At 37.7% G+C, this 13,431-nt stretch overlaps 1 protein-coding gene across 2 annotated transcripts in view; it reads left to right on the top strand.

Moving 5' to 3' along the window:
* LOC125640242 (uncharacterized) overlaps positions 1 to 13,431 on the top strand; it is a 32,516-nt gene that overhangs the window by 7,553 nt on the left and 11,532 nt on the right. Inside the window, exons 3-6 of one of the 2 annotated variants that reach the window (XM_048858568.2) lie at positions 3,939 to 3,995; positions 9,803 to 9,878; positions 11,493 to 11,624; positions 12,554 to 12,677. In XM_048858568.2, the coding sequence (XP_048714525.1) occupies positions 3,939 to 3,995; positions 9,803 to 9,878; positions 11,493 to 11,624; positions 12,554 to 12,677 (389 nt within the window). The remainder of the gene's footprint in view (positions 1 to 3,938; positions 3,996 to 9,802; positions 9,879 to 11,492; positions 11,625 to 12,553; positions 12,678 to 13,431) is intronic. The other variant, XM_048858570.2, reaches the window with a different exon arrangement.

Here is a 13,431-nt window from a genome sequence, read left to right as displayed (position 1 = left end):
AAAGGATGAAAGAGGGGTAAGTTTTCAAGTAAACCAGACTTAAGAATACTATTCATATACCTTTTCTAAAGTAGGTAGCTAGAATACTTTTATAACAATAATATAGTTAAGATGTTATTTTTATTTGAAGCCCCTGTTTTCAGACCCAAATAACTTTCTGGAAAAAATTAGTCTGAGCTTGAAGTTTTAATGCTTGTTCTCATTTCAAAAGTGAGACACTTGCCTTTTGTTTAGAAAAACAGGTAAAATTCTATGTGCTTTGAGGTGGTAGTGCATTTGGGGGAGGGGATGGGCACAAAATGTTTCCATGCGTAGAAAAAAGTTTAAGACTTATTTAAATATTTGCATAACTCAAATGGCTTTTTTAAAGATATCAAATCTTTATGTATATAGTCATATGGAATGTTTGCAAGTCTGAAAAATTAGAGAAATAAAGATAATGACTAAAAAAGTACTGTGTATGCGCAATATGTCACTTATTGATTTAGGTGTGCACAAATGTATAATCTTAAAGGCTTTTCTGTTAGAACAATAAACCTGTGGGCACTATAAAACCCAGGAAATTTGAATTTAGACAGTGGGGCCATGAGAGGCTTTCAAAGATGTGTAGCCATTCTGATGCAGATTTAAAGGTGAGATTTGACTTGTATTCCTCACACACACCTTTTTAAGATGCTGACAGCAGATCAGCATATATGCTCTTCCTTCCAGAGGTTGGAAAATTACATGTGCAATGAGACTGTATTTTAATTAATTGTGCGTGGACTATCTCCTATTTGACAGTTAGCTGTTCCTTTCACACTTGTTCCTGCATTTTCTTAACACTTTTGGTTCTTCCTCTTACCTCCCGAGTACTACTTCAGGACTTCTCCAGTATTCCTTTGAGTCCCTATGGTTCCATCCTTGATTCCTTTATCATCTGCCTCCATAGCTTCTTTCTGCATGTCTCAATCAATCACATAGATTCAGCTGTCACTTCTATCCTGATAATTTCTAGATATACTTCTGTCCCTAACCTTTCATTATTTCTCTAGTCAAGCATTGCTTAATTTTTCTAATAACTCCTCTTGGATTGTCAGCTGCTTCCAGCTCAGTTTCTCCAAGAATTTGCTTTTTCACTCAAGCCTTTGTTTCCATTGTTGTTGACAAAACTACCATTTTCCTGTCACCCTGTCTCTAGTCTTGATATCATCTTTGACTTCTAATACCTTCTGCCCTATATCTAGGCTCACAGACTTCCGCTGAGGCAATTTCCCCTCCACCCTAAAATATTTATTCATGTCTCCACTATTGTAACTATCATTTCTCTGGCCTCCCACAACTTCTTAACTCTCCCCATTTCTCCAAAACTCTACTACTAGAAACTTCCTCTTTGATAGCTCTAACCACATCTTCTTTTCCTCCTTCTCCATCCCCTGTTCCTTCACTGGATTCTTCTTGTATTCCAGAACAAGTTCAGATTTCTTCCCTTCATAGCTCTGCACCGTCCTATGCTTTATTTCATCTTAACCCTCTGTTGTTCTCTACAGATCTTTTATCTTTTCCTTCTCTGGTGTGCCCCATACACTACTCTTAAAGGTAACCTGTAAAGGGAGAATTGTACCCTTTGTTTCTTCTGATAGATAAAGAGTATCTGAAAGTTTGTTGTCTTCCTTCTGCTTATTTTATACCTGTTAGAAATTTCAGAATATTGAGACATTGGTTTTGGTGAGTTTCCTTGGGAGGACTCAGAACTGGAATGGAGAGTTTTTCACATGCTTAATTGAGAGAAGGGGGTGTAGAAAATTTGCCATTGTCCATCTAGCCCAGTGTCCTGTCTTCAAACAGTCGCCAATGCCAGATGCTTCAGAGGGAATGAACAGAAAAGGGCAATTATCTAGTTATCCATCCTCTGCCATTGAGTCCCAGCTTCTGGCAGTCAGAGATTTTAGCGATGTCTGGTTACATCTCTGACCATTTTGGCTAATAGCCATTGATGGACTGATCCTCTGTGAACCTAGCTAGTTCTTTTCTTAGCCTGTGGCATCCATGATATCCCATGGCAACAAATTCCACAGGTTGACCATGCGTTGTGTAAAGATTTTTTTACGTTTGTTTTAAACCTGCTGCCTATTAATTTCATACAGTAGAACCTCAGAGTCACAGACACCTTGGGAATGGAGGTTGATTGTAACTCTGAATAAGACATTATGGGATGCTCCTCAAGGCAGACTGCTTGGAGGGGGTCTCACATCTGAGCCTGCAAACTTCAGATGCTTTATTTCATACCTATAAGGGGCTACCCAGTGCATGGGGTGGAGACAGGCAGCTGGTTCTGGCCCCCTGGCTGCAAGGGTGATGAGCAAGGCACACTGTAGAACTGAGGCGCGGGGTGCAGGCGTGGGCACGGGGTGCAGGCTATCGCTTTTTAAAACTGAGCTGCTCCTCCAGAGCACACTGGGCAGGCATGAGCTTGAGTTTGGGCTCCAACAACAAACACTCCCAGGTAGGTTCCAGCAGGAGCTCAGGAAGTTTCTTTCCCAGGCTCAGACTGAGCATGCAAGCTTGTCCCTCTTGGCAGGGGAGAGGACTTCGTCCATGACTTACAAGAAAGCAGCAAGACTCCAGGGTTGCTCTTGCCAGCTGTGCCCCATGTGGCAAGGTGGGGATGGGGGACAGGCAGCCCAGATGTGCCTACCTTTAAGATGCAATATAGGCACAGTACAGTATTTCCTGGTTTGTTTGTGTGTTTGTTTGGTCTCCACTGCTGCCTGATTGCTTACTTCTGTTTTCACATGGGGTTCAGTTAACTGGTCAGTCTGTAACTGTTGTTTGTATCTTCGAGGTTCTACTGTAGTTTCTGTGTTATGTGAAGGGGAAAATAATACTACCCTATTCGCTTTCTGCACACCAGTCATGATTTTACTGACCTTTATCATATCCCCCCTTAGTTTTTTTTCTTTTCTAAGCTGATCAGTCCCAGTATTTTTGACCTCTTCTTGAATTTCTATCTCTCAACTTTTTCCTGTTAGAACTACCCTTGCTCTACTTTTATGTACTCGTGATCCTATTCTGCCAAATGACGATAAAATAACAAAAGGTGAAAATCCTTGAAGCTAATGAGACCTACGAAACATGCCTGTTTTGAATTATTGTTCTTCCTGTCCCCATCATCTGTTGTAATAACTCTTATGTTACCTCTAACTTAGAAGATGAGCTCCTGGGGCCAGCTAATGTGTTCTACTTCTTCTGAAGTGTCAGTCATACATTGTAAAATAAATGATAAAATGAGCGTGAAGTTAAGTGGTTTTCATTGAGAAATGCCCCTACTCAAACTCCATTTCTTCATTCATGAGGGGGTGAATTAGGAAATAGTGGACAACATGTTTTTAAAACAGGACATGCTAAATCTGTTTCCATGTATTTATTTAAACCATTCTCTGCAAAGCAGGAAAACTCCTGTGCTTGCAGTAGGTTTTTCCCTTCAAGGAGGAAGATTCATTTAAACCTTAACTCAGAAAATCATGGGCTTAAAGAATTTTAACAGTTGAGATACTGACCAAAAGCCTCACAGAATCCAGGTAGCTGTCGTGTCATCAAGCTACATCTTGAGTTGTCTGGGAGATACTCTGTCTGCAGGTGGCTTAAGAACTAGACGCCTTGGTACCACCCTGGGGTCAGCTTCAGTGCTGCTAATTGACTTGTTCGCCCCTCCAAATAAACACTTTTCACATTTTTCAATTTTAAATACCCAGAATTCTATGCAATTTGTTTTACCAACATAGCTTTTACGGTTTTTAGTGAGAAAATCTGGATTCAGAGTTAGACACTGAGCTTTTCTACACCTGTATTAAATTGGCACACAGCTTTTCTGTGCCTGTTTTGCAAAACTTTTCCACATTGTAACACATCTGCACAAGGCTAAAAAGTATTAATTTCTTGTTACTCTTGTTTTGTAGATTAACGCCGTACTGTTTTGAAGGTGCCAGAAGTAGGTTGAATAAAGAATGCTTTGAGTAAGAATTTGACAGCAAACTAAACAATTTTGCAAAATTCCATTTGTCCAAAGCAAGTAATTTTTCATTTTTTTTTAAACTTGGAAGTAAAATACCAAACTTTTCATTTTCATCAGTCATCTTGCAATAGGGCAGCTGAATAGATTTTTCTACCTCGGTTGTTGAATTTTGCAACCATTTTGCAAGCTGGGTAAGAAGAATGAAAACAATGGCTGATTGGCAATGGTATTTTCTTTTCCTCCTACCCTTAAAAATGTGTGCCCTGTTACACAGAGATTGAAAAGTTAAAGCTTTTAAAATGCATTTTAATCCCTTATGAGAACATATGGAACTAGAAGGATAAACAGTGTATATTACCTTATGAAAGCTTGGACTGCAAGATAACTTGATTTTTAATCTAAACACATTTTTCACAAACACACAAAAAGGGTTACCACTCTGCATCTGTTCTGGTATGGAATCATGTTGCATGTCATGCACTACTTAAGCTCTTTAGAATGCTGTGGAAATAGTAAATGCAACTGGACTACGTTCAAGGCATGGTTTAGGTGCTGTTATCTAGCAAAACTGGTTTTCAACGAATCAATGCGTGCGCACACACATATCTAATGTTGAAGGTGTAAGTCCTTATTTTTATCTATATCAGTAACTTCAAAAATACAAAATATGGGCTTGGACCATTTCAGGTTAGCCCACTGCTTATGCTGCAACAATTTTTAATGATGAAAGGGATGGTTGTTAGGTTGATAGACCACAACTGACCTATTGTGCCAGTGAACTTATATGATAATTATATATTACATATGTAACTTGTTTAATGTAGTTTGGTTTTCCAAAATAATTGAAAGAAGGATTACTTGACAAATGTGGTCTTGGAGGAAGCTGAAGCTGTTTTGAACTTTATAATAAACTGCTGTATATGAACTATCTGTCAGTATTGGTGTCTCAGAAATTGCTGTGTCATTCTGTTCATTAGTACTGTTTATATTACTGTAGTTCCTAGAAGCCCTAATCTTGGGTTTTCATAGTTTTTCCTTCCCATGTTCACCCCATTTCCAGAAGACAGAGGGATCTGGGGGTTTTATTGTTTGTTTTTAATTTATCCAATTTTAATTTATCTAATGCCATCTCAACATGAATAGGTAGGGTAAGTAGGTCCCTCATTGTCCCCTTTTTCACATAGGTGACCACAGAAGTGCCCATGTTCAGCCCTTCTTGGTTATTACTTTGGGTGCTTTAGAAATGTGTGCAGAGGCTACCAATAAATAGGACACTATCGTGTACAGTGGAGTCCAGCAGAAAGTTTTTGATCAGTGACTAAAATCTCATTAAACTACCTTTTTAAATTTACTTATTGATATATTTGTGTGTAAATAACATTCTCCCTTGTAGTCAGGCTGCAGTTTCTGTCTGATCCATTTAGTGATGCAACAGTCCAATATTTGCTCTTGATTAATTAAAAATAAAGATTAAATGTACTGTTGTCAATAAACAGATCTCTGTAACTAACTGGTAAATTCACTGCAGCAGGAAGCTGAGGGTTAAATTTTCAATAAGTGCACAGGTGAGCATGCAGTAGAATGCTTCTGTGAAAATAATTGCTGTGGGTTAGGCAATTAGTCCAGTTAAAAATAAATACTGTTGCACATCTAACAACTTCTGTGTGTCCAATTCCACAAACAAACTCTCCAGTTTTCAAACTATTTAAAAATATATTTTGGCCTTACAGAACACTAATCAATATACTCTTTTAATGTACAATGGCCTTTATAAACAAAATGAAAATTCGTATCCGATGAAATCCAATTTTTCTAATGCTGAGATCAGTGTTGGTTACATTAAAATGTGAAAAGAAATTTTACAAATCACATTTTAACTCCCTACAAATATTTTGTTGTTTACAAGCCTTTACCTCTGAAATGCTTACTGTACACAAGTTTGTTTGTTTTTTTAAAAAAAAAGTCCTAACTCTCTTAACTGCCTGCAAAGGATATTGTCTTTTGTTGTTTCCTTTATTTATGATGACAACCAGATTTTTGTGACTTCTATGATCACATACTTGACATAATTTGACTTTGGGTGTCTCTCAATCTTTTTTTTTCTCCTCCTTTTCCAAAATAAATTATACTAGCCAGATACTTATCAACTTTTTAGTGCATCGTATAAGGCACATTTATTAGAACTGTTAGGTAGAATCTAGGTGATTTTTTTGTGTGTGTGTGCCATTTTATTATAGTGAGAATGGTAGGTTGAAATGCAACTTTCTTTAAACCCCCTACTTAAGTTGCTTATAACTTACTCAAACCAATTAATTGGGGACTGGAAATTTTTCTGTACTTGATCTTTACCCAGAAGAGAGTTTCAGCGGAATTCATTCAGATATTTATTAGTTCATTATGTGTAAAATATGTACTTTCCCTATATGTTCTGAGCACAGGTTTTGCACAAACATAGAGACTAGATCAATTTCCTTCAAGATTGTGTTGTTTTATGGCTGTTAATGAGATCTAAGGAGAAAACTGAGTTTGAAGGAAATTGGTTCAGTAGTTTTGAAGTAGTGATCATTGAAAGCATTTTCACACACAAAAAGTAGGAATTTTTAAGTTTCTGTGCTCAGTCTGTTGTCTAGGACATTAGGGTGTACATGGCCAGTAGGCTTTGGCCTTTTTTCTGCTCCATCTCTCCTGGCTTTGAATATTGGGAGCACTGTGAAGCACTTTAGTGTAATTTGCTGGACTTCAAAAGTTTAAACCTTACAAGCACTTTCAGGAGTTTCCAGTGTGGTTGTGACACCCTGGAGGCCACATGAATTAAAGTAATGAATACAGTGTTGCAAGGCTGATCTCCTTTGTTCTATTCTCAGCTCTGCTACTACAAAACTTTAGAGGACACTTAAAAACTACAATAAAAAGTAACCACTTATTTGGGGCTTTGAGATAGTGCTGTCAAATGCACCTTGGGGATAGTTTGTTTGTTTCTTTCGTTTGTGTGGATCTTCAGCACAGCAACGGGGGGAGAAAAACATTTTTAAAAATAGGAAAATAATATTAAAACCACCAAAAATCAGCAGTGGATACCTAGGGACATGTTTTGTAACTGAAACTTAACTCATTTTGAAACTGATCACATTTCAGAAACTGACCACATTTTTAAGTAGCACAATGGAGCCCCAACCTCCTTGGCCTTTAAGTGCTACTGCAATGTAAATGTTAAATAATAAGAATAAAGTGACAGTATATCTTTAATACTTTACTCTTAGCACTTTACACACATTTAAGTGGACTTTGTAACACTTTTAGGAAGTGGGTAACTATCACTACACCCATTTTACAGATTGTAAAATTATTGCTCAGAAAAATTAAGGATTTGTCTAGATAAGGGAAGTTTACACTAATATAATTAGCAAGTTTCCTTAATTGATACAAGCCCTCCATTGTTCAAGATCACATGGAAAATTAATATTAGAACCAGGTTTTCCATTTGTGTCTCTATCTGCTAGGCCCATGTATATTGCAATAGATAAACCTTGCCTCCCAGCCAGGTCCTTGAACTTCCCGCTGCCCTAAACATGAAAAATGTCTAATAAAAATGCTTTGCAATTATATAGTGTATTTTCATCTGTAGCTCACAAAGCTCCTTGCAAAGAGGGTACCACATTACAGATTGTGTGAGAAAAATAACTCACTTGCCCGATTTCACACAACAGATCCAGGCTTACAGGCAATGGCCTAGCCAATCCCACTGCAGTGCCATTCAGGCAAATCAGTCAGTTTTTCTTCATAGTGCATAATATCACCGTTGGGCATGGGGAAGGGCTTATAGATCTTCCCTTGAGTACATGGGAGGCAGTAAACTTATATGCTGCTGCCCAAACAGTTAGCCACAGAGGCCCTCTATCTCCTGCCCTCAAGCCCAGGGGTGCATAGTGCAGCAATCCTTAAAGAGGACAAGCTTTTTCTTTCCTCTGCTGGCCTAAAGTCCATCCCACAGTATTTTGTGCCTATTTACCCTTCTGTAAAACAGACTATGCTTATATCTGACTTTTCCTCTGTAGATTTTAAAACAATTGACAAAGCTAGATAAACTTGAGTGGCCCTATTCTACAGATCAGTAAGCATCAGATACAGAGATCTGTGGTTTAGCAGATTTGCTACCTTAGATAAATATATTCTGTTTCCTGCCCCAAACTTCCTGTGTAAATTTTAACAAGTCCTGTAACATGTCATGAGCTTCCGTATTAAAATAATGTAGAATTGCTCCTTGATGGGTTCAGGGGATACAGTTTAATTTATAAGTCACTGAGACCCAGGTGCATATGTAGTACACAGTTAGCATTTTGGCAACATGTGCAAAGGACTAATTTTTAACTTGTAACTTCAGAACCATTTCATTTAATTACTTGAAATTTATGGACAAAATCCCATTCTATACTAACAGTGATCACAAAAACTATGACTAGAAAATATTTTTCTTGTGCTTTGTTAGAAGATCAGTGAAGATTGGTCTTATAATGGAAACCTGGTTGCAGACTTAGTTATGGAGGGCCAGTGATCTCTCCATATAATTTGTGTAGCTGTGCTGAATAATGGAAGAATCTTTGTGCTCTGAGAAATGCTAATTCTATATTCTGACTCACCTAAATAATACTCTACTTATGTTCTTCCAGCATTGTAGGCACCTTTCCCCATTATGAAGGCTCATGGTGGATTCTTTGTCATTGGCAACTTTTACATCAATATTGGATGTTTTTCTAAAAGATATAGTCTAGGAATAAAATTGGGGAAATTATGTGGCCTGTGTTATACAGGACATCAGACTAAATCAGGGGTTCTCAAACTTCATTGCAGTGCGACCCTCCTTCTGACAAGAAAGTTACTACATGACCTGGAGGGGCGGGGGGGCAGAGCCCAAGCCCTGCCACCCTGTTGGGGCGGGTGGAGGGAAAGAGGGCCTCAGGCCAAGCCCTGCCGCCCCAGGTCGGGGGAGAGGGAGCTGGAGCTCAAACCCCATTGCCCCAGGTGGGGGTGGACCTCAGGCTTCAGCTTCAGCCCTGGGTCACAGTAAGTCTAATGCTGGCCCTGGTGACCCCATTAAAATTGAGTCACGACCCACTTTGGGGTCACGACCCACAGTTTGAGAACCGCTAGACTAGATGATGACAGTGGTCCCTTCTGGCTGTGGAATAAATGAATTCTCGCCCCCCCTCCCCCCAGTAATTTATTAACATTATTCAAATGTGTGATATTGAAACAAAACAATAGTAATGTTTCAATAGTCATGCTAGCTAATACTATTTATTTTGGATTTATTTAAATCAAAATATCTCCTGCTGAAATAAGGCAGATTTTTCAGAAGAGTTCAGTTTCTATTTAGGCACCTTAATAACGTAGCCAGATAAGCACTTAGAAAACCTGACCACTTCACTTAGATGCCCAGCTAGGACTGCTGCTTGGTTCTGAAGTTTTTTGGGAAATCTGGCCCTTGACATGTCAAGCAAGTAGCTGTATGATCCATCAGGGAGACTAGGATGCTATTTACATCTTTCTGTTTGGGGTGATGTGGGAGCAGCAAAGTCTGCTGTTTATAAGACATTTAATGTAGCTTGAAATTTATCCTGAGACCAAAAAGAGCAGGGTTTTTTTGTGCTTTTGTTGAGGAAAGCTTACTCCAAAGAAGAATAAACTTTATTACAGAAATAGCTGTTTTATATGAAACTTCAGGTGTCCTGTATCAAATTAGTATAGTTTGAAAAGTATTTTATCCTTCAAGTATTCAGAAAAAAATACAAATTTTTTTTTTCATAAAAGATGGCGGACTTTGACACCAGTTGGACAGCCTATACCAGGAACAAGATTCATTGCTTTCAAAGTGCCTTTGAAAGGGGTATGTATAAAGTGCTGTTTGTCAGTCTGTATTAATTGCAGTGTGAAGAATTATGGAAAATAGCATTCACATTCATATGCAAACTGCAGAACAGATTCAAGGTGAAAAATTACAGAAATTATTTTTCTATTAAAATTAGTATTTAGCACATTCAGTCCTTTTCCAATGAGCTTTCCATAAACTAAAGATGTTATTCGCTTTTCTTGTGTAGACTGGTACTTGGTGTTACTGAGTATGTTTACTTATCTCTTATACATCATGACTTTCTCAACCAGTCTCATTAGGCTGACCTCACGCTTGGTAAGACAACTCCCATCTTTTCATGTATTTATACCCTCTCCACTATTTTCCCCTCCATGCATCTGCTGAAGTGGGTTCTAGCCCACAAAAGCTTATGCCCAAATAAATTTGTTAGTCTCGAAGGTGCCACAAAGGACTCCTCGTTGTTTTCACCAGCTAATCTGCACCATTCATTTAATCATTTTAAATTACAGAATTTAGTGCTTCTGGAGTGCGTCGGTTCAGGCTTGAGCCCAGTCTTTTGCATCTTCTGAAACTGCTGTAACAAGAGTCCTACTTGTGGTGGTGATTTTTGTGATGTGGATAACTGTCCATTTGACATAAAGCAGAAATTAATTTCACATACATGATGATCACACATTAAAGGATAGTGGTCACTGGACCACTTTTGAAATGGTGACTATAAATGTATGTCTCCGTATCCTGTTCCTGTAAATTGCACAGAAATGGACAAAAGAAGTATATTTTAAAGAAACGTTTTAAATGCTCTCTAATGGTATGTAGACAGCATCTTGTATGTAAATTCCATCTTAATCTGTTTCACATGGTTGGCCAGATTCTCTGTTTTGCTGAGCTTATGCTGGTCAAAGCAGAGACTGGAAGCTGTCATGGAGCTGTTTAGGCTCCCTGATACTTTGCCTGGCCCTGATGCTCATTAGAGAATTTTTTGCTGCTGTCTACATTCTTCTTACACTCACTTCAATCCTGATAAAGACCTTGCTTCAAATATATGGGAAAAAATTATCTTAATGCTAAATGACAAATTTATGTTGCATCCAATAACATGAGTGACAGAGGAGAAAGCAAACAGGCAGGGAAAAATAAGTATCCCCAACATCTGTGGGAAGAGAAGGAAGCCAGTAAGCTGTCCTATCAGAGCTCCCTAGTTTTTATGTAGAATAGACCAGTTGTTTGGGATTTTTTGCAGAGCAAGTGGGTAAGATTTTTGTATTTTGTTTTGCTTATTGACATCAATGTTAAATTTGTATGTGTTCAAGGAATTACTTTAAATTGTTATATTCATTCTTCATTGTGCAAGACTTTTTTCTTGATATGAAATTAGTGCTTATTGCGCTGGAGCTGCTGCCACATGATAGCCTGCCTTATCCATGTTATCTGTTGTCATCATATCATACAATAAAATCATTAACTTATTTTGGGTCATCAGTTCCATCTCAATGTAGTTTTTGAATCCACACAATACATTGAATGCCTATGTTTCTTCTTGTTCTTGATTCATTTTATAAGAGGCAGATGTTTCTATTTTTATTGGAATTTGTAAAACACAGTCTTCGTTTTCCTTTTTCATCACAGGCAATTAACCAGAGACTTACTCCAACCCAGAAATTTACACCCAAAGACCTGATTGCTGCAATGAAAGCCCTAAATGTGGAACTTGGATTAATTATTGACTTAACATACACCACACGGTATTATGAAGTTAAGGTAATAGTAAAGGAGTAATAGCAGAATTAAAAGCACAATTACTGCTACCTTTTATCTTGTGTTATTTAATGTCAATCTAGAAATTGTTATGTTGGAACAGACAAGTGAACCATCTAATCTGGTATCGTGTTTCCAGCAGAAGTTTATGCAGAATTGTATCATGAAGGAAAGAACATCTTAACCTCAGCTAGCGTTCACTTATGGCTTCATTCAGGAACTTTACTAGCATTTGATCATTATATTTATTTATAGTACTGTAGTTCCCAGATTCACTGATTAAGACTACTATGTTGGCACAAACACACAGAAAGACATGGCCCCGCCCTGAAGACAGATGCTATATCTAAATCTTTTTAAAAATATAATATTTCTTTCACTATTATGCTGTATGAATGGATTCCACAGATTAACTCTACACTGATTTAAAAAAAAATTTACATTGTAATTGCGAGTATCCTTTTAATGTGCTCTGTGCCAGAGTAAATAAAAACATGTGTTACTAAATGTAGACCCTTGAATATACACTGTAATGGGATAAAATAAGTAAGGGAGAGGAGGTGAAGTTTGATACTCTTCATGAAGAGGATTTGAATGGCAGTACAAGCTTCCTTAGTCAATCCCACCAGCGTGCATCTACTGTGACCAGGAGGTATTGAAAGGGTATTGAAAGTTCAGTCTCCATTACAAACCTAGATCTCTTTGCTTGAGGTAGCCCTTTTGTTGGGAAGAGTCAATTTGCTATGGCAGTTTTTGTGAGTACAGCTTTTCTAATATAACTATGTAATGATCATTTTCAATCACTACTGATTGATTTGAACAAGTGACTTACATCTGTTTTTTTTTTTAATATATTGTTTGTAAGTTTTATGGTGGTACAAGATTTTAATGACTAATGATTGTTGCTGTTTTTTTCTCCTTGTTGTTGCTAGGATTTACCTAAAAGTGTGCAGTATAAGAAACTGTATACTGTTGGACTTGAAGTCCCCGATAATGCTACTATTCTACAATTCAAAAAATGGGTCAGAAAGTTCCTTTGGGAAAATGCAGGAAATGGTAATTAACAGCATTTTTAATGCTATAAAAGACCAAAATGTTACTTAAATCTTCAATGTGTGATTTATTAATCACAATAGATATTCACTTCTACAGGTCAGGTTTCTCAAACTTTTTCATAGTGTGATCCAGTTTTGTAACTTCATAATCTCATGGACCATCTCCTATCCCTTTTGCCACTCCAAAATGCTCATATCAGCTACAGCATTTATTACACGGACAGCCTTCCTAATAGTGTCATATTTTTAGCTGTATTTAATGTGATGTGCCTGCTGAAAACAAGGAGAGCTAGTACCATGTGACCAGCAGGCAATTCATGGATCACTGCTGGTTCACAGACCACAGCTTGAGAGCCACTGGCATAGTTCTGTGTATAAGAAATAATACTTTTCATAACACTTTCTGTGTTTTTGTAATTGGACACAATCAAGGATTTTCTGATCATACTTTTTCTTCTTTCATTGTGATCTATAAGGTAGCCTTACCCTGTTGAAGGCATGTAATGTGATAGCCTCCTGTCTGATCTCCACCCTCTTCTTCATAGCAGAACCACTTAGTAGTGTGACCTTGAGTTCTCTGAATTAGGAGTCAAGGACATAGCTCAAGAGCATGAAGATGTCATTTAGCTAATTGGTTATAAAGTTTAGTAGCTACAGGGCATCATGTTAAGATTTTTTGATGGTAGCTGGATACTCCTTTGCTCTCATGAAGCTAGTAATTCTTTAAGAGCATGATACAGTTATAGAGGTGATTG

This window comes from Caretta caretta, chromosome 7 (genome assembly GCF_965140235.1).
Source record: "Caretta caretta isolate rCarCar2 chromosome 7, rCarCar1.hap1, whole genome shotgun sequence".
Lineage (NCBI taxonomy): Eukaryota > Metazoa > Chordata > Testudines > Cheloniidae > Caretta > Caretta caretta.
This window is presented reverse-complemented; position numbering and strand designations above follow the sequence as displayed.